Source organism: Tamandua tetradactyla, chromosome 13 (assembly GCF_023851605.1).
Source record: "Tamandua tetradactyla isolate mTamTet1 chromosome 13, mTamTet1.pri, whole genome shotgun sequence".
NCBI classification, from domain to species: Eukaryota; Metazoa; Chordata; class Mammalia; order Pilosa; family Myrmecophagidae; genus Tamandua; species Tamandua tetradactyla.
The window spans coordinates 61344883-61367042 of NC_135339.1; the positions used below are offsets into that span (position 1 = coordinate 61344883).

A 22160-nucleotide genomic window follows, 5' to 3' on the forward strand; every position below is an offset into this window, starting at 1 on the left:
CCCCCGCCCAAATAAATAATAATAATAAATAAAAAAGCATATGAATAAATAAATAAATAACACATCTCAACAGTAGTAGGCTTCAAAGTCAGAAGATAACCCAAGATATATTGGGAATGAAATCAGACTGATGCCCATAAAAGGGAGATTAAAAAATAAATAATAAAAACCCAATAAAAATAAATATATAAAAATTAAATACCAATAATAATAAAAATATATTAAAATATATAATTTTTAAAAACCTAGGCAGATAAGGAGTTTGCCAGATTGCACTGGCGCTCCTGAGGCATCTCCTCCCCTCAGGCCACCCCTCCCACATTGCAGCAGCTGGCTGGGAAGACAGTGTGTGGGGTGGGATGGTTGATCCCTGCATGCAGGACAAGGGAGCTGATCACAGTGCCTGGCACCCACTGGATCCACCCCTCACCATGCCATCCACCCCTCACCACTCATGGTGCCTGGCTGGGCAACTGATCCCAGCATCCAGGGGACATGGCTTTTTGTAGTGGATGGTCAGGCACGCCTCCAGGACTCACTTGAGGGCTGCTGGCTGCAGGGCCACTCAGGAAGACCTCCCTAGCAGCAGCTGAGACAGGCTGGAGCAAGGGACCATCAGTTCCCTCAGATTCACACTACCCAACATGCTGCCATCTGCCCCCAGCGGACATCATGGCCAATCAGACCCACCCTGTTCTTCCCATTATGATTCCCCCCACCTCTCTCCTCCTCAAGAAACCCTGGAGGCCCTCTTCAATCACACCCCCCCAGGACCACAGTGCTGGTCATTCTGTCCCCATCTTGTCCCATGAAACAATGGTGCACTCAGTCCATCACACTCTACAATCTTCCGGGAAGTCTCTGTGGCTGTTTTTGTGCTACAAGTGGCAGAGTTGAGTAGCTGCAACAGACTGTGCCGACCCCTGCTCTAGAGCCTCCCTGTAGTCTGAACTTGGGTTCTCTTCCTCAAAAGATCATTTGCTTCAAAATGCCACATGGTTTCATATGGTAGACAGAATGGCTCTAATCCCTGAACCTATGAATGTTACTTTGCATGACAAAAGGGGATACACAGATGTGATAAAGTAGCTCTGTCATTTTAAGATGGGGAGGTTATGCTGGATTATCTAGGTGGGCCCAATATACAAGGGTCCTTATAAGAGAGAGGCAGGAGGGTCAGAGTTACAATGAGTGATATGGTGACAGAAGCAGAGAAAGATTTTTAATGCTATGGCCTGGCTTTGCAGATGGAGGAAGGCGCTGTAAGTTAAGGAATGCACACAGCCTCTAGAAGCTGGAAAGGGAAAGGAAACATATTCTCCTTTGGAGTCTCCAGAAGGAACCATTCCTGCCAACACCTTAACTTAAGCCCAGCAAGAATGATTTTGGACTTCTGACCTTCAGAACTGGAAGAAAATAAGTGTGTTGTTTAAATCATTAAGTTTAGGTAATTTGCTACAGCAATAGAAGACTAATACATTGCTGTGAGCCCAAGTAGCTCTGGTAAAGTTACTAATATTCTCCAACTAAAGTCAGTATAATAACAATTTATTGACCTTCACTTAATTCCACTGTAGTTTGAATTGGTAGAGGACTATGTCTTCTTTAAGTCCAGCTAAGTTGGTCCCAATGTTCATGCATGCCATCTCTTTTTATCAAATTGCAAAGATCTTATCCAGAGTGATCTTATTTGGAGGTAATCTTTTCTTGATCTCAGCTGAAACGCTGTAGGAAGGGCCTTGATGAAGTGACTCATGGTGGTTCCAGTACAGGAGGAGGCTGTGACACATCAGGAGTCTTTCACTCTCAACTTGATTCTGGACCTGAGAAATGGCTCCAGTGGTAAATGCTTAGAGCTTGACTCCACCTGTTGTCCCAGGAGATGCTCAGGTATGACAATGCCTTGTGACATGGTCAGGCAGAGTTTGCAAACCCTTCTGGTTGGCTGTAGTCACTCACCTGCCTGCATCCAATAAATGTATCTTAAATGAACACACCGCAGCTACCCTTACCAGAATGCTATCTCCCTACTCCCACCATACCACCAGAACTCCTCTCTTGGAAATCATCAGGTCTGCTTCTTTCTCTTTGAGTGTCATCTCCTGAATGATGTTAAGGCAAATGTACCCCTATGTAGCTCGCAAAATCTGCAATCCCTTTTCTTGATGTATGTGAAAAACTAATATTGATCCTCACTAACAACTAAAAACTTTGAGTGGGCTGAAGGGTGAAATAATCAGAGGCTTGGAAAGAGTGGAGATGACCATCTCTATTCTGTGGTAGAAGTATTCTGCAAAACCTAGCAAATGTGAAACAGCCAAAATTTCACCAATATGTTGTAAAAACAGGTGGGAGAGAATAATATCCTGTAGGTGAGTTGTGTGTGGTGGCTAGGCAGAGGATTTAGGATGAAATATATACAATCTCAAGGTTTCTTGGTCTTCAGGTGTAAGGTTCTTGTAGTGAAACACAATTTCAAGCACAACTATATTCTTCTAAGTCATGTTTGTATTCCTGCCTTAAAATAAATCCTCATGAGAGCCCCAGCTTCACAGTTAATTAAATCAGGCTGACACAAAATTCAAGGCTTATTCACACTGGGCACTTTTGAGGGCTCACAATTCATAAGAATTTGCAGACACCATCACACTTGATTCTCATTATAATCTTGAGAGGAAGAAGACCAGGAGTCTACCTTTTACAGATGATGATTCAGATTCCAACCATCACTCTCTGTTTTCCTAGGACTCCTGGATAAAAGCACAACTGAAAAGCTACTTCAAGGCAGGCCCATTAGTAGGAAAAATATGATAAAAAGTAAGCAGGTAAACTGGACTTAGAAATTTTCTTCAATATTTTTTCTGATGTCTGAACATCTGATAGCCTATCCTTTCCTGGTTTCAGAAACTCCTACTTTGCTTTCAGGAGCAAGTACCATTAAAAAAAAAAATCGCTGTTAAGTGCTTCTCAAAACTTTAATGTACACACAAATCAAATCAGCTTGGAATATTTTTTCATTCTCAAGCACTCTTATCCCCCAAATCAGATAACTTCATTTTTTCTCTCAATAATCAGATTTTTTTTTTCACCATTTGTCTGTCCTCCCTCCAATCTATCCTGCTGCCAGACTAGCTTTCCTAAAACAGGAATTCCCTTAAGAACTTCCAGGAGTTTCTCATTATCTGACTCATCAAATCTAAATTCCTTGATTTGGATCTCAGGCTTTCCAACTTAGCATTTACTGTGTCAGGCAATGTTCTAGAGCTCTCCAACTATTAACTCATTTTATCCTTACGTGAGGTGGACAGTATTATATTCTCTACTTTAGACAAGGAAACTAAAGCATAGATTAGGCAAGTTGTAAGGTCACAAGGCTGGTTAAGTGTATGAAGACAGTCTGGCTCCAAAACAAGGTATAGAGAAAGACTATTAACTAAAGATCCCCCAGGCTCAGGTTTAAATTCAGGATCTGTGAAGAACTTAAGGTAGGCCTTGTACAAGGCACAGTCTCTTTGGACCCCATTTTCTTGCTCCACAAAATGAAAGTGGTACACTAGATGACCTCTATGCTTCTTTTCCATACAAAGTCCACCTATTCAGCCACATATCCTCTAGTTCTTAACAATTTTGGACCAACTGCTTCAGTGTCACCCCCTTTGCTCTCAATCCCGCCTCTGCCAGTGGTTCTGCTACTTCTTCCCCTCACACCCCAATCCTGACCAAGCTGCTACCTGTGTGGCCTTGGGTAAGTTATCTAATCTCCAGTGCATCAGTTTCCACATGGTACTATAATGGGAAAATACTTACATCTTAGGAACACCAGCTTAGAGATCCCAAATCTTCTCCTGTGCGACGACTTTATAATATGAAATGGTTTAGAGAGGCAACTGTCTACAACGTGGACATCTTTTGAGTATAAAGCGATTCTACTGAAATAATATTTGACAAAACGAACTTCTGAACTGCATTTCTTCAGCCAGCCTCTCTCCATATTCCCCTGCAATCTGGATATCACTAAATTGTCAAGAACAAACCCTCAGAAACTTGAAAAAAAAATGTTCAGGCTAAACGGGAGGGAAATCAAGAAAATATACTCATGGCCATTAGAAACACTTTTATTTATAAAATAACTAATTAAATATAAACATCTCTAAATATAAACACTATTCACAAGAGACTCTTGCATTACTACCTTCTGACCAGGAAGCAGAGACCCTGGGGGTGAGGAGTCCATGGGTGTCTCCCAAGTCATCAGGACTTTAAGGCCAAATGTACACTTGGAGGAACAGGGGCTATAAGATTGTTCTTAATTCCTTTCGTAAAAGCAACATTCTTAAGTGTCCTGTTCCAAGCTAGGCTTCATATGTGGGCAGGACCTTAAGAATAAGAACCTCATTAAAACAGAACTTTTGGAGAGAGATTCTTAGTGAAAGGGTTAGCATATATCTTACTGAGACCAGAGGGAGGTACTTCAGGCACTTGAGAATCTGTCTGGCTTATACTATCCTATCTAAAGAATGGAGGTTAGTGTTGAAACAGAAAATGCTTATTTGCAAATCTAAGATAAGCTACTTCTGGGACTGCTTATCCTAATTCCAATAAGATGCATGTTTTATGGTTTCTGCATCTATGTATGGAACACATGGTAATTGTGCTTGGATGAAGGAGAAAGGCACCCAGTATCCCACCTTGCTGGAGTGGTTTCAGCTCATTGCAGAACTAAGACTTTAAATGGAATGGCTGTAACTCTAATCATGTTCTTCTAAGAAAATTTATCAGTTATTGAGTCACAGGGGGACAGAGGGTCATGAGACATTGTCACACTCAGACTATATAAAGCAGAGATGACAGTCTAAAAGATAAACATGTATCTAACAAGGGAAGCGGACCTTTCAGATGAAGGGTTGAAGGAAAATACAGACCCAAAATATTTCTTAAAAAGAAAAAAGGCAGTTGAATTTTGCATGGCCAATTTGGGAATGAAGTGAAATAATTAAGAAAAAGATTACAGATGCTACTTTTTTAGGGACTTTTAGAAATTAGGGGCAGATGTACATGTGTGTGTGTGTAAGAGAGAGAGAGAGAATGTGTGCTGGAACACCAGAGGTGTCCCCAAAGCTCTGAAATACTAAGTTTGTACAATCACTTGGTACAAGCTTCTTGCCATATGCAGAGGCACAGCCAAAAAGGGCTCTCAGGCTGTAGCACAACCTCTAGAACCATAACTCTTCTCTGAATCCAAGCCAGTTTCTCGTCAGTTGATCATGGAGCATGGGACCACCCCAAGCTCAGTATGGTGCAGCAACCCATGCCAACATTGTCTAATGCTATATATATGTATAGCACAACTGCCAGCATATATAGGCTACTGGTCTTCTGATCAGAAATTTCTCATTTCCATTGGCTGATCCCAGGACTCGCCTCTCTTCTCATGGCCACTGAATCATCTGTAAGACCTAGGTTCCATCACAAATTCTAGAAGTTCTAGAGCACATCAAGGTTTACAACCCAGTTGAGAGTAACAAGACTTGTGGTCCACCATGCCATGGTTAAGCAACGCAGACAGGGCCTGGCTCTCAGGAGTGTGTACCCACTCCTCAGCGAACCGCCAGAACCCTTCAGCAGACTGAAAGCAAAGCAGAAAGGTTGACTGGGTGACAAGAGGTTCAGGTATACTCAGTTTTGCAGATATAATTGGATGGCACATAGCCCTTCTTTCCATTAACCTCAGCTAACCACCATTCCGTATTTCCTGTAACATCTTTAAACTCAAGGATCTTGAGTCTCTGATTGGCTGACACACTCAGCTCATTTGGGTTTCGTGCCTTAAAGGTATAGACGGCAAAATAGACCTGTGTAAGGGAGAGAAAATGAATTAAGATATGATAAACTGTTTGAGCAACACTGTCCAACAGAGCTTTCTGCAATGATGGGGAGGGTCTCTATATGCACTACCCAACATGGCAGCCCCCAGTCAAATGTGGCTACTGAGCATCTGAAATGTGGATGGGGTATGGACAGCAAGAGGGCAACAGAATCACCAGAGAGACTGGCATGTGTTAGGCTCATCTGTGGGATTGTGAAATGTGGTATGGAAGGTTCGAGCTGAGAAACTACTCTGTAAACTGGTCTTATAAAAACCAGACCTTGGCAGAGGCAGACATCTCTACTACCCACAAATAACCAAGTCTCTGAATGAAGACAACTCCTGCTGAAGATGAGTTCATAGATGGTCTTATGAAGCTCAAGGAAATGTACTGCTGTAAGAATGAGCATATCCAATAAATGGGTGAATCACAGCTGAGAAACCACAGCACTCTGAAAATGGTTTTTAAAAAGCAATCTGTGGGGCAGTACAATGGTGGCTCAGTGGCAGAATTCTCACCTGCCGTGCCGGAGATCTAGGTTCAATTCCCAGTGCCGGCCATGTTTTTTTTTTTTTTTTTTTAAAAAAAGCAATCTATGAAACAAAAATATACAAAAAGAAAACAAAAAAGCAATCTGTGCTGCAATAATGGGATAGTCACACAGAAAAAGAATGAAATGTGGTCCCCACCATAAGCATACAAAAGAAAAAAAAAAGAAATCTGAAAGTGGCTTTAAAATATGTAGGCTTATAATGTTCAAGATAATAAAGGCTATATTCAAATCCGTAAGACAAGAACAGGCAATTACAAAAAGAAAAGGAAAAACTAAAACAGAACCAAATGCAAATACTAAAAATGAAAATATAGTTATTTGAAAAAAAGCTAAATAGATGGGTAAACAATAGACTATATAACTAAAGAATCAGTAAACTGGAAGAGTGGAAAAAGCTCTTATGGTAACATCTTTCAAACACCCTAGTGATGCAGGAGGATTCCAGAAATAGCCTGGTAAGTGTCAGCCATAGATGGAGCTCAATCTCAGAGCTGGGAGTTTCCTTGTGTGCTAACAGTTGCCCGTGAGCTCATCTGCAAATCACTTGCCAGGACCTGGGTAGGCCTCTGCCACGTCCACACCTGGAGGACCATGCCCTGTGCCCCACCTGTTCTACCATGGCAAACCAGAGGAGTACTTACCTGGTTGCCTTCTGCCTCGCTGCTCTCGGGCTCTTCATTTTTGTCTTCCAAAGACTGGGCTGTTCTTGCACATCCCTTTACGAGGTCTTTACCATGCCCATTTCGCCCTGGTAGGGAGTAGCCAACCATTTCTGGATGCCTGGAGCAGCGAAAGCTTCTTGGGGAGGTGGTAGGGTGGATAATCTCTCTGGCTGCATCTATGGAGACCCATGGCCTGGGCTGGAAGGTGGAGTCTGTGTCTGGTAGGCATCTGGTAGGGCCACTCTCTGAATTACCCATGTTTAAAGATGCACTGAGATTTCCTTGGTCAAATTCCTTCAATGAAGATGCATCTTGAGGCTGTTTTTCACAAGGCCCTGAGGTAAAGGACACAGCCATGCTGCTAGGGTTGAAGGTCAAGGTGCTGTTGCTATTCTGTCGTAGGACTCTGGGAGAGGAGCTGCTGTGCTCTGATTCAGTGGAAGAGTGGCTGCCCACAGAGACATCAGAGTGGCTGCGACGAGGGTTGTAGGGCTTCAGGAAGGAGCTATACACAAAGCCTTTGGTGACTATGGGAAGGAAATAGCAAGAGCTTTTAGTGAAAGGAGGGATGGAGAATGTGGGGAAATCAACAGAGAAAAAAACTATGGTTTAAGAGCTAGGCCAATGTGATTTTGAAAACCCTGTGGCTGACACTCCCTTTATCCAGTGTATGGAGAGATCAGTAAAAAAAAATAAGGACAAAAAAATAAATAAATAATGGGGAGTGGGTTAAGGGACATGGGATGTTTTGGGTGTTGTTTTTTCATTTTTATTTTTACTGTTATATGTATTTTTTTGCCTAATGAAAATATTCAAAACTTGATTGTGGTGATGAATGTATAACTAAACAATGATACTGTGAACCACTAATTGTATACTTTGGATGATTATACGTATGTGAATATATCTCAGTAAAACTGCATTTAAAAAAAAGATTTAGGTCAATAATTGAGAGTCACAAAATAAGATGCCTAGTGACAAACCACAGTGAAACATTCAATCCAAGGATACAATCAATGTGTGAGGGTAGAGACTAAAATCTGTAGCTACCTACCAGTTCATTCTTGTCACAACTTCGTAACAGATAAATGATAAGGAGGTCTTATGGAAAAGAAGACAGTAATAAAAATGATGGCACATTTGAGAATGGGCATATAAAGAAAATTTATGAGGCTGTCAAGACCATAAAAATAGAGGCTAAGGGGAAGCCTTAACTATGTGTTCAAATATATCAAGGGTAAAGCAAGATGTTAAGGGCCAGTCTCATCTAGTGAAAGCGTCTCAGACAGGCCTCCCTACCCTCTTTGCCACCCATGACACTTGGATCTCTCCCTCTGGTTTAGGAAGCACTGGGGAAATACTGTCAGAATATTCTAAAGTAGGAAGCTTTTATATTGGTCACGATACACATACAGCACATACAATAGCAGACATTCACTTTCATAAAACTGATAAGACGATGACAGAGGGGCCCTCAGCTAAAACCTGTAAGCATAAATTAGGGATTGAGATGCACTAAGGAGGAAGTATCTGCCAATACAGGAAACTCAGAGTGCATATTCTCCAAGAGATCAAGGCCACCTTCATCTTGATCTAAAAAATGCTGATACATAGTAGGCTCTCAGTAAAAATCTAATGAATGAATGGGGAGGAGCCCCCTGGGCAGACGGGAAGACAGAGGGTCCATGACTGATCCTAATAGTGCAGGCTTGTTGGTATCATTTCACTTATGATGTCTGAGTTGATAAAAACCCCTGAGGACAGAGCAGCTTCTTGACCAGCTAGGAACTTAAGGAGGAGTTCATTTGTCTATGAACATGTCAGTGCCTCTCACCTGTCTTTCCCACTTCTACTCGCTATTACTCTGCATAAGAAGAAGTGAGAGAAGGGGGAAGAGCGAATTGAGACAAAATAAAGTGTCATTTGGCTGAGAGATTCCCAATAGAGTCGAGAGGTTAGCCTGGAGGTTATTCTTATACATTAAGTAGATATCACCTTGTTAGTCAAGATGTAATGGAGAGGCTGGAGGGAAATGCCTGAAAATGTGGAGCTGTGTTCCAGTAGCCATGTTTCTTGAAGATGATTTTATAATGATATAGCTTTCACAATGTGTGTGACTGTGAAAACCTTGTGTCTGATGCTCCTTTTATCCACCTTATCAACAGACAAGTAAAACACATGGAATAAAAATAAATAATAGGGGGAACAAATGTCAAAATAAATCAATGAAAGGGAGGGTTAAGGGGTATGGTATGTATAAATTTTTTTCTGCTGTCTTTTTATTTCTTTTTCTGAATTGATGCAAAAGTTCTAAGAAATGATCATGATGAATATACAACAATGTGATGACATTGCGAATTACTGATTATATATACAGAAAGGAATGATCATAAGTTAAGAATGCATTTTTTTGTTATTGCATCTTTAAAAAATTTTTTTTTAATTAATTAGAAAAAAAAAGAAGTGAGAGGAAGAGGAAAAATTCACTACTTTGAATGAAACCAAGAAATGAAAATTTTCACTTCTGGGTGCTGTACACCAGAAGTACATGGATGTTTATTGTATAGGTCCACAAATCTCCAAACCCTTAGAGCCAGATGTGTTTTGAAATTCAGATTTTCTGGGTTTTTAGAGGCAACCAAGTACACGTACTCTATATTTCATAACACCCACAGCAGGGTTAAGTCAGCACCCCATAATCTAATACATAAACATTTCTTTAACAAAATGTATTACTACTGACACCAAAAGCATAAATAAAGATTATAAATAACCTCGCTTTCTTAATCTGGGTTTTGCCAACAAATGAGTTCAGATCTGGTCAGATTTTGACTAATGAGTTCTCAGAAAACATTGTTTTCCAGAGTTTTTTGAATTTCGGAATTGTAGGAAAAGGATTACGGATCAGGGTAAAAGCCATGAGCCATTTTTAAGGCCAATCCCTAAATAGCCAAGAGATAAAACTGTTATGGGGGAAAACTAAAACCAAACAAAAACCTACTTTAGAACACCTTTCATATAAGCTTTAACCTCACACATAAGACGAGAAGGAATATTACCTAAATTGGAAGAGGGCACCTTTTTTTGTGGTTTATTCAGAAGAGGCTGGGAGGGAACTCAGTCTCTAAAGCCTGTGAGAGCTGGAGGACATGGCGAGACCTTGCAAGACTCGTCAAGAAGTCTCCTCTGGAATTTGTAACAACAAAAAAAGAACCAACAACTGCTTTTGTTTCAGTCATGACTTGGGCATAATACTCCCTAGAGACAGACAGAACTTTTTTTAAGGTCATTTTTCTCCTTAATCAAAGACTCTCATGTCTTTTTCTGGCCTAGACAGGTACAATTCAAATCACTCTTTCTCCTCATTTAGGGTTACATTCATTCATGCCTCTAATCCTTACCTCCATTGTCAATGAGCCAGCGGTTCTGACTGCCCATGGGGTCTTTTTTTTTAATCACGCCCACCAGGTCCCCCTCCAAAAGGGAGACATCAAGGTGCTGAGCAGCATTGAAGTTCCGCTCTGCTTGGAAGAGCTTCTCAGGGGGGTACCTTGCCAGAAGGGAGGCCCGGAGTTCTTCTGACTGCAGCATGTAACTGGGCTGAAAGGCAACCCAAGAGGTACCATTAACTAAAACCCTCCCTGGCCATTATCCCAACAGCGCTATATATGGTCCCAGCACACAGAGAGAGCCTCAGAAATGAGGGCAAGATGTCGCTGTGACGACGTGGGTCCATGTGACTGGATAAAATCATGACCTCTCAGGCAGTGTTTGGTGCCTTCATAGCCATTAAGAAAGTTTAACATATTTTTACATTTACATCTGTTGTCTTGTGACAGAAAATGTGATTAAAGTGCGACCTAAAGAATCGAAATACCTAATATTAGGTCTACTTGTAATTTGCTATCTGACCCAAAACATTGAGATTTTTCCTCTCCTTGACTTCCCCATCTATAAAAATAAATACTATTCATAATAATGAGAATAAAGGTGGTAATAAATCTGAATCTCCCTTTTAAGGTAATATAAATTAAGGTCTACAGGGTTATATGAAGCAAAAATATTGTGAGCAAATATAAATCAGCACAGTTCTTTAGATTATGACTCGATATAATCTGGTATATCTTATCCTACTTTTAAAAAGTATCATGCCTTTTGCAACACATGATCACTGAATCCTCATAATAACCCCGTGATATAGGTACAATTATTATCTGTATTTTACAGATGAAGAAATGAAGGCACAGAGACGTTAAGGATACATAAGTGTGAGTACTGGGATCTGAACCCAGGTGGTCCAGCTCCAGAGTCTACACTCCCAATCGCTAAGCTGCACCATCCTTCTCTAGGAGTTCCGCCCTCACCAGGCCCAGGAGTGGCTTTCGAGTAGACTGGCGCTCCACAGTTTTCCTCTCAAATGGCCTCTTGGTAGCTGGAAGAGACTCTGGGAAGAAGGTAAAAACCTGGAGTTGCTGCAGAACTCTGCTGTGCTCTTCATGGAAAATGGCAATAAGGTTTCCCTCTCTGTCGGCAACTTTAAGTAACTGCAATACATTGGAAAAAGCAGAGATAGAGGAAAGAAGAGAAAATGGGTTAAAGATCCCAGGAACTGAAGGCGGGCCGTGGTGGCTCATCAGGCAGAATTCTCGTCTGCCATGCTGAAGACCCGGGTTCGATTCCCAGTGCCTGCCCATGCAGAAAAAAGCACAACCATCCCCAGGCCTGACAAGTTCTCATTAAAGCCAACTGGAACCTAAGGTTCAGCTGCAGTTCCCTCTGCGTAAGCTCCCAACACTAAGACATGAGGCTCTGCCACACTGTGAACAGGCCAAGTTGGCTGGCTCTTTTGGGAATTGCTCGAGATGGAATGGGAGATCCTTAAAAGTCACAGGTTTCGTGGCACCATCAAAGGATCAAGGATTCCAGTTCTTGATGGACTTGACCTAATGCCAGATTCAATCCATCTAGTTTGAATCATTCCTCAAACAACCTTATTGTGCAGTCCCATAAAAACGCCAAGAGAACTTCAGATACTACTTTTCCTTAGACAGAGCAAGGGACTCACCGAAAGCAGTGGCTTTAACTGCTCCAGAGCCTGGTGCACAAAGTCACAGTGGGCCTCGGCATAGCCGTGGATGCAGTTGCTGAAGAGGCCCTGGGCGTACTGGTGGAACTTGGGCAGCTCGTCCAGCAGCTGCGAGTTCAGGGCCTCATAGTTGTTCCGGGCAGACTGCAGCTCCTCCAGAGTCTTCTTGTCCTTTAACTTCTCTGCCCGTTCGGTACAGTTATAGAAGTCCAGGAGCTTGTCAAAGCGTTTCTGGACCAGCTTGTGGGGCCCTGTGAACATGCTCAGTAGCTGATTTAAGGGAGAGATGACAAGCCGCTCGGTTCTTTCTTTCTGCAGGGAACAGAAAGGCATGGTGTTCAGATGCTTACATCCCGTATTTGTTATCTTCCCGAATACTCTTAAGGCTGATCTTGTCATGTCCTGTAACACCCGCTTTGCTTATAACTCTTTTTCTTTGATTCCTCTAACAATTCTCACACACTGAGTTTGAAAAATATACTAAGCCCATCTTAGCTCTAGTTGATAACAAATACTAAATGACAGACATTAAAATGATGTTTGCATGAAAAACCAGATATGACAGTCTGTGTTACTTATTATGTGCGTGCATTGATATAGCTTGAATTTAATTTATGATTTAATTATTATAAATCACGAGGTAGAATAACTTACATATCTATAAGGCCTTTTCTAATTAAAACTACTTCATAGCATCTGTTTTCACTTTACAAGGATTTTTCTCTTTAATATTTTCTAGAAGGATAGATAAAGAGTGGGCTGCTGAACACATAGAAAACATAAATAGGTACTCTGAAAATTCTTTTTGATAAGATGCTACTTTGACAACATCAATAGGTTCTAAGTGGGCATATCTTCTTCAACCTCAGGCCATCCAGGGGTCTCTAAGAAACTATCAAATCCCTCCCCTCCCATTTCTTTCTACTCAGGATTAAACAATGCTACTATCCCATATATTTCTATTTAGAATTTCCCAAGCAATTTGGCCTTTAGTGCTTTCTTTATAGTTTGCACCCTTTCAAAGATTTCTTTGATACTTCTGAATATATACAGAATCCCTCCTGTCTATTCAGCTAATTGAAAGTCATATTCTGAATATAAACCTTGATTTCAATTTATCTAAAATATTCCTGATGCATAAGAACATGTCTGTGTGCAATTAACTTTTTCATGAGATGGATGTTAAAGGTAACCCCAAAACAGGACAGGCCAACCTGTGAAAAGTGCATAAAGAGTCACTTACAAAATTTGTGAAGAGCTGATCAGTGATGTAGCGATGCACCTTCTCGAACTGCTCCAACTCTCTATTTCCCTTCTCCACGCACACGTCCCACATGCTCACAGCAGCCACCACCTTCACACATGCCGATTCCTAGAAACAAATCCCATTACAACCAAAGTGAACTTTCTAACTTTCATCATTCTTATCATATAGCTGTCTGGGACAAAAGAGTTACATAATTACCATTTTTCTCTCAAATATTGTATCTTAGCTTTGAAAGAGCATAGTCACAAACCATGATTTATGGCACATAGAGAAAATCTATGTCCCTAACCCTAATTTGAGTGTTTCTTTATTCAACAAAAAGTAAAAAATCAAATTAGAACTGAGACAATTCTTCTAAGATTATGATAATGAAGAATCACCTCTCTTCCTTCAAGCCTGGACTCCCACAGTCACCTTCTCAGTGACAGCTGCCCGACTCCCCTATCGGTGCTCATGAGCCTACTGCCCCATCATGACTGTGGCACTCCTGACTCTCTCACCTATTTGCTTTTCCTGTCTTTTGTCATAGCAAAATACATCTTCTAACATACAATATAATTTACTAATGTTTGATTATTGTCTCTATCTCCCCCTGGCCCCAATAAAATGCAAGCTCCAGGTAGGGAGGGATTTTTGTCTGCTTTGTTCGCTGATGGAATGATCATTTACTGAATGAATAGATAAATGAGAGCACAAATGCGTAGTCACTCCACATTAATCATGACAATTTCTAAATTCCAGGCTGGTTTTCTCTAGTTACTTGGCACAATGATGGGCTTCTGCTTCCCTGAGCTGAAGATTAGAAAATGTCTAAATATATGTGGCTATCAGCCCAAATAAAACCTAAATGCTTTACAAATTGTAGTAGGATATTTGAAAGGTTAAATTAAGTCCCTAAAGCAAAACCATCAATGCCTTTGCCATCATGATAGCTATGTAGGTCATCATGGAAAAAATGTCCTCTTAGAAACAATTAGTAGGGCAAATACCACTTGCTTGGAATTCTGGAGGATGACAGAGACTGGAGAAAGACTCCATGTTGAAATGAAGACGAAAAACCAGACCAAAAAAGAAGGTATGAGATCTGTGATTTGGACCTGAGAGTCCAGATCCTCCCTCATCTAGTCCTGTGCAGGTTAAGATTCACATAGTGGCCCGGGCACCTTGTGCCACAGCTTTAGACACACAGCCACTCATAGCAGCGACTCAGAACTCTATGCACACTCAGGCAGGGGACCCCAGGTGGAGCGCCAGCATACAAAAGGGCCCTCAGGAAACTAGAGATCCATAGCAGAACTGCTGGCAAGCGGTACACCTGTCCAAACTTGTCTCTGATTACTGGAGTGCCTAAATGAAAAAAAAATAGGCATTTTTGAACACTGACCCCATCTGGCTCCCTGGAGTGGGTTACCCCTCCATGGAAATTACTGGAAGTAGAAAAGTCTCATGAAAAAAAAAAAAAAGGGAAAGCTGAACTGCTACAAGGCAGGGCAGGCCCCAGGACTGAAATTTGTAATGAAAAGGGGACACCAAATATGGGAGAGCAGTTGGGCAAATCATAGCCACTGGGGAGAAAAAATCTGCACAAAAACAAACAGAACAGCCCAGGACTCCTGGAGAAGAAACAGAGGAAAGGAAATTTTCTCCTGGAGGTGAAACAAGAGCATATAAAAGCACAATCTAGAAACAGGTACAGAAGACCTGAGAAAATCTAAGCAGGTAAACAAGGGTTACTCTAAAGGTTTAGCATAAGCTGGACCAAACACTGGAGGAGAGCATTAACACACAGCCAATCTACAGCAAAACCCTAGGCAAAAGGGAGAAATTGACCTTCAGAGTTAGCACATCAACATAATCAGGAGTGCAGACAACAGCAAAAAATCCAAGCCCTACTAAGAAACAGGAAGATACGGCTCATTCAAGGAAACCTTCAGAGGAAACACAGATTGTGGAACAAAGAAGTTCAAACAAGCCTCCTAAATCAATTCAATAAGTTGAAGGAAAACATGGATAGAAATAAACTAAATATGGATACAAAGTTAAAGGATTAAAAAGCCAGTATGTCAACAAAAAGAAGATTTAGTTTTAAAAGAAACATAAGAGAACTTATGGGGATGGAAACCATAATAAGGGAGATTAAAAATATGCTAGAACAGGACTGAATATAAAAACTCAGAAATGGACAGCATAATACCACCTAATTGTAATACAATTATGTTAAAACACTGAATGAAGCTGCATGTGAGAATGATAGAGGGAGGAAGGCTGGGGGCATAAATGAAATCAGAAAGAAAAATGATAAAGATTAAGATGGTATAATCTAGGAATGCCTAAGAGTGTATAATAACAGTGACTAAATGTACAAATTTTAAAGATGTTTGTGCATGAGGAAGAACAAAGGAATGTCATTACTGCAGGGTGCTGAAAATAGATGATAATTAATATTTTAAAATTTCACCTTATGTGTGAGACTAAAGCAAAAAATGTTTACTTAGTACAAAATTTATATTTTGACTAGTGCATTTCCTTATATAACTTATGTAGATAGCTTGATTGAACACCATAAGTACTTGGAAACATGGGTAGGACATGAGATTTTGTTGGTTTGTCCAGAGTGATGTACCGATGAATCCCAGAGTGATTCAATCAATGAGTGGAAAAGTATTTGCAAAGTCCCTTTTGGGGAATGGTGAGAACGGGGAGAAATTCAACTTCCCCAAGTTGAATTCTTGATATTCTCACAAGCAGTGTGGACAACCAAAGCTACAGGCTGAGCCCCTAATCTTGGGGTTTGTTCATATGAAACTTAACCCCACAAAGGATAGGTCAAGTCTACTTAAAATTTAGGCCTAAGAGTCACCCCCAAAAGAGCCTCTTTTGTTGCTCAGATGTGGCCTCTCTCTCCGGTCAACACAACAAGCAAACTCACCACCCTCACCCTGTCTACGTGGGACATGACTCCCAGGAGTGTGGACCTTCTTGGCAACATGGGACAGAAATCCTGGAATGAGCTGAGACTCAGCATCAAGGGATTGAGAAAAACCCTAGAATGAGCTGAGATTCAGCATCAAGTGACTGAGAAAACCTTCTTGACCAAAAGGGTGAAGAGTGAAATGAGACAAAGTGTTAATGGCTGAGATTCCAAACAGAGTCAAAAGGTTATCCTGGAGGTTACTCTTATGCATTAAGCAGATATCACCTTGTTATCCAAGATGTAATGGAGAGGCTGGAGGGAACTGCCTGAAAATGTAGAGCTGTGTTCCAGTAGCCATGTTTCTTGATGATGATTGAATAATGATATAGCTTTCACAATGTGACTACGTGATTGTGAAAACCTTGTGTCTGATGTTCCTTTTATCTACCATGTCAACAGACGAGTAGAATATATGGAATAAAAATAAACAGGGGAACAAGTGTATATATTATACATCTCTGAAGAAAGAAGAATCTGATCACAGTGACTGCCTCTATAGTAGATGACTAGGGTAGGAGGCCTTATGTATATAACTTAATTAACATTTTCTTGACCCTTTTCATACCTTTTGAATTTTAGAACATTTTTACTTCATAAACCCCCCCACCCAAAAAAAGCATAGGATCTCTTAAAGCAAATTATTTTTTAAAGATCAGATTTTCATGCATGAAGGATATGGATACACTTAAAAACAGACCATTCTATTGAGTCAACAAAGATATTAGGGATAAAGGACAGAAGGAATTTAGTCCTGGTTCTGACTATGAAGTGAACACCATCTAAAGCAAAGATATATCTAGGCCCATGGCTTACCTGAGTTTTACTAGCCCTCCAAACCTATTTAGAGTTCAAACAAATTATTTCAAACAACTTTAGAAGCCTTATGTACAGTAACTTAATAAGTTGGAATATAAAATTATTAAAAAGCACCTACCTATATGGAATAATGCTACTCTTGCTATCTCATCTACAACTTGTTCTTTTACTTGTCTAAGTTAATTGTTATGCAGCTTCCTTCTCACTCTATTCAATATTTAATCTTCAAAATGATTTTGATAAAATAAACTACGAAAAGTGCTTCTTCTATAACTGGATATAGGAGACAGAAAAAAAAGGTGATGGGAAAAAAGAGGGATGAAGACTGAAATAGAAGTAGAGCTCCAGGCCACTTTAAAACTAATATATCAGAGATGATCTTCTAAAAGCTTACATTTTAAATAGCTTACAGGGATCCCAATAAAAAGTATGTCATGGCAGAATGGTTATATGAGCCCAGGTTACTCAGCTTAGTAAACAATATGCCAAATGAACAGGAAAGAGGCAGAATTGTTCCATATGCTATGTCATCTAGAGTGACATCTTCACTCACCCGGATATGCTGGAGGTAGAGAGACAAATCTCGGATAAAAGATTTGATCAACCTTTCTTGCATTCGGAAGTTCTTCTCTGTTTCTTCAAATGCTTCATCTTTTATCTGTCCAAAGTAAACAAGTAAGTGTCCTTAGTGAATTTGGATTCTCCCTCAATTTACCTTTTTGGCAAAATTATCTTATTCATCTTTCATTCAACCTTTAAATCTTCAAATGGTTCTCTGAATCATACCGAATTGAGCCTAAACACTTGTATGTGGCTTCAAAAGACTTCCAAAATCCCTAGGCCCTCCTTACCTTCCAACCCTATTCCCTACTGCTGCTGAGGGAAAACCTTTATTCTGGTCAGGCTGTTCTCGTCTCCATTTCTGGGTCATGACACATTCGTTGACCCCAGTGCCTTTGCATCTGTTGATGCCTCTGCCTGGTAGGCCCTCTTCTCTCGCCCTCTGTTTAAGGCTCAGCTTAAATCTCACATCAACATGAAGCTCACTCTCACCATGGTCCTGTTTTTCTTAAGTACTACAGCATTTAGAGAACTTACCACAAAACTCAGCAACTGCTTATCTTCTAGCTTGTGTTTTCCATGAACTGCACATTGCACACATGGTCTAGTCAGATGACGTCTGGAGACTTCAGGTCTACTCTCAGTACTGTCACTAAAGTAACTGCTTTTCAAATCACTTGGTCTCTTAGACTTTAAGTTTCCATGTATGTAACAACGTGGTATTGTTACACAATAGATTGTTACAACTAGATCTCTAATATGACCCCAATTTTGTCTCCCCAGATAGATTATAAGCTCCCTATAGGTGTCTAGTACCATAGTAATTATCATACACTGGCTTATTTGGCCTCCCAGTCTGCTTCCATTCACACTATAAGCAGCTCACTAAGGAATAAATGGAGGGCCAGGTGGGTGGATTCATATAAGCAGCAGCAGCTGCAGGGTCCTGCACCCACCAGCTAGCAAACAACAGAGGCCTTAGGAGGGAATTGTGCCAATCTGCACCACTTAGGCTGCCCTGTGGAGCCCTGGAAAACTGTCAAAGATGTGCTGAACCTTCAAATGCAAGGATCTCACCTGAGGAGCAAAGCCAGTGAGGTGCTTCAGGTGACTGCTCACTCGGCTGGATTTCTTGATGATGGAGTGGATGTTCAGCTTGGAGATTTTCTCCATAAGGCTATCTTCATCACCCTTACGGTACTTGAGGACTAGGGAGTGAGTCAAGTTGGTGAGTCAAGGAAGCATTTTTCTGAGCATGAACATACTATTGAGCTATAAAACAAGACCATAAAGTCCAACTAGAGTTAGTCCTTGTCTTCAGTGAGCTTATAAATGAGGAGGAGAGATAAGATAGCACAAACAGCTATTTATGGGCAGATATAAAATCTAAAGAACAGTAAAGAGAGACTGTGTGGGCACACAGGAAAAGGGTTAAAGACTAAGAAGAAATAGAGGTGTAAGGGAAAGAACTAGGGTTTAGAGTCAAGGAAATCTCTGATTTCGATGCTTTGATCTGTCCACTAACTCAAGGCATGGCCTTAGATAAGTCACTTAACTTCTGTGAGTCTCCTCTGCCTCTTCAGTAAACATAATAGTCCTTACCTTATAAGGCCATCTTAAAGATGAAGTGAGATACTGCCTAGGAAATTATAATATGCTATACGGTAATCATCTGATTAACTACCGTGTCATATACCTTAGGCACAGTCTGCAGAAAAGTCTAGAGTTAAAGAAGAACAGTATCAAGGAGTATGGTGGGAGCAAAAAAAGCAATTTATTACAGAAGATGAAGGCTACTTTATCTTAGGAGAGAAGACCCAAGACAAAGGGCTATATGGCTAGAGAGCTTTAACAGCTGTGGCTAACATCATATACTAGTGTAGGTAACATGGATGAAGTAGAAGGCAGAGAAGACAATTTGAGATAAAGTGTGGAGAAGAGTGGGAAGAGAGGCAAAGAGGTTGTACTGCATTATAGACCCTTTAAGTTTATGAATAATAAAGCAATTCAGTACAGACACCTTGCTAAACTCATGGAATTTTTAAATTAGGGCCTCAACAAGAGATTTGATAAAAGAGTAATGAACAGATAGACCATTTCATTCTATATTACAAAGTAAGAGTGCATGGTTTGGCAACTGATTGCAGTGTCAGAAAGGGAAGTGAGGGGCTCAAACCAGAAAGGTGGGTTGTTGGCTGTAAGTAGGAATCAGGGGATGCAGAGATGGGAAAATTGGAGTCTTCCGAAAGAAGAGAAAAAGGCCTAATTTTAGTGGAGGCAGTAAGACATCCATTAGAAATGTAGAGAAAACAAATCTCAGCACAGATTGGAAAGGACTGCCTTAAGTTCAGAAGACAATTAATTATACAAGGTTTCCAGAACTCATCTGACCCACCATTCTCTAACCTGTCTTCAAACATCCTGGGAAAAACTCATTTCTATAAACTTTATCACAGATGTCTAAATTCCAATATCCCATGGTTGTGATTTTTTTTATTATTGTGGTTATTTTTTTTCATATCACTTTCTCTTCAAATTCTACTACTCTCTTCATCACAGCCCTGTTATCTACCACCTGCCTTGTCCAACTCTGGTGAAGTAATGAATTCTTACGAGAAAGAAAGCTTTCTCAAGGGCATACCCCCTTTTCAGTTATGTCTTCTTACCCAGGTCCTTTCGACGTTTATATTCATTAATATTAACATTGATTTCCTTGACTGCAAGGACTGCGTTGGTTAAAGGCACCTTGTCTGGGTGGGATTCTGGGGTGGAATTCAGCAGCTCCATTAGCAGTAGAGGGTAACGCATGACTCTCTGCACCGGCTTGATGAGGAAGGAGCCCAGGTTAATATAATTTGTGCATCCCCTAGAAGAGAAGGAAAAGAGACTCTGGCCAACCGTCAATAATTCCAAGCCTGTGGGGAGGATCTGTTATTCCTATATACAGCTCTGTCCTGTCATCCTACTTTCTTCTTATATTCATTCAGTAAATTTTTACTGAGCACCTAATAAATATCAAGTACTGGCCTAGATGCTGGAGATTTAGCAGTGACCACAAGAAGTCCCTGCCCTGGTGGGAAGAGACAGGGAATAAACGAACAAATGTATAAAGTGTCATTTGATGGTAAGGGCTGTGGAAAAAAATACAAGGTTGGTGTACTTCTAAGGTTCTGTCTATACAGGAAAAAAATAAAGTCAGTCTTTTAAGGGTTAGAAAAAATCCACCGAAGAAATGAGTTGGCGCATTAAGTAGCAAGGGAACTTACCATTCGTTGTACAGGCTCCTACAGGGCAGCGGGCATGAAAAGGAAAGAGACAGCTCATTAGAGAAATGATGCTGATTAGAGAAATGATGGCTTATCTATTAGTCGGGCAGACAAAAATCATGTGGGATAAAAGGGAAATTATGGATGTCCGTGGTGGCATAGCTAGTCTGCTAAAAAACACAAGTAAGCCCCTAAACCACCTGTCTCTCTAAGATCCGAGAACCTCAATTGAGAGTTTTGTCAAGAATAATCTTATTTAGTCTTTTTACCTATTCTCTGGTTTATGTGGACCAAATTATCTTTCTGTTTCCTATCTGCAAATGCTAATTTGATACTTTCTGTGTATAGATAAAAGTGATTTAAACATTTAAAAGTATAAGTTGGAAACCAATTAAAATTTTCATGATATATAATGGGAAAAGAGCAAGTTATATAACAGCATATATAGATAGCATTTGTTTTTTCTTCTTCTTTTTTTTCGCATGGGCAGGCACCGGGAATCAAACCCGGGTCTCTGGCAAAAGGAGAGTTTAACTAAGTTTAAAACAAATATGTTTACATATATATTACATTATGTTACATATATCACACATACACACACATATACACAGATATCAATGTGATAAGAAGTCAGGACATATCCATAGAGTAGAAGTAAAATGGTCAAAACTCCTACTTAAGATCTGCCAACAAGTCTTGAAGGTGCTTCTGGATCTTCTCATCCTTCTCGTAGATTTCCAACAGTGAAATGGCCTCATCATGATTCTGGCAGTAAACCTTGTATGTTTCCTCAAGCTCATCCCGGTGATCAAGAAACACAGGTCCTTGGGAATACACATAAGCATGCAGTGTTTATAGCAGCTTTCTCTCCTTTGCCTTGATTCTAAGGATCCTAAGGAAAGACTCATTTCTATAAACTTTATCACAGATGTCTAAATTCCAATATTCCGTGGTTGTGCTTTTATTACAATTTTTCTTCTTTTCCATATCACACTCCACTCAAATTCTACTACTCTCTTTATCACCTGCTCATATTATAAAATAAATTAGAAGAAAAAAACTATTTGCTTGATTGGTGTCTTAGACACAAACCAATTTCTCCCATTCC

General features: G+C 40.4%; 1 protein-coding gene across 4 annotated transcripts in view; it reads right to left on the reverse strand.

The window, feature by feature from the left end:
- Positions 1 to 4079: 4079 nt before the first annotated feature.
- The window catches only part of DNMBP (dynamin binding protein), a 98116-nt gene continuing 80035 nt past the window's right edge, over positions 4080 to 22160 (reverse strand). For 3 of the 4 annotated variants that reach the window (XM_077125724.1, XM_077125725.1, XM_077125726.1), the window contains 11 exons: positions 21729 to 21876; positions 21053 to 21070; positions 20453 to 20652; positions 18864 to 18994; positions 17779 to 17883; positions 13412 to 13540; positions 12148 to 12480; positions 11447 to 11626; positions 10484 to 10682; positions 7062 to 7609; positions 4080 to 5852 (listed from right to left, as the gene is read on the reverse strand). In XM_077125724.1, the coding sequence (XP_076981839.1) occupies positions 5667 to 5852; positions 7062 to 7609; positions 10484 to 10682; positions 11447 to 11626; positions 12148 to 12480; positions 13412 to 13540; positions 17779 to 17883; positions 18864 to 18994; positions 20453 to 20652; positions 21053 to 21070; positions 21729 to 21876 (2177 nt within the window). In that variant the 3' untranslated portion in view covers positions 4080 to 5666. Of the gene's footprint in view, positions 5853 to 7061; positions 7610 to 10483; positions 10683 to 11446; positions 11627 to 12147; positions 12481 to 13411; positions 13541 to 17778; positions 17884 to 18323; positions 18825 to 18863; positions 18995 to 20452; positions 20653 to 21052; positions 21071 to 21728; positions 21877 to 22160 lie in introns of those variants that run through there. The other variant, XM_077125727.1, reaches the window with a different exon arrangement.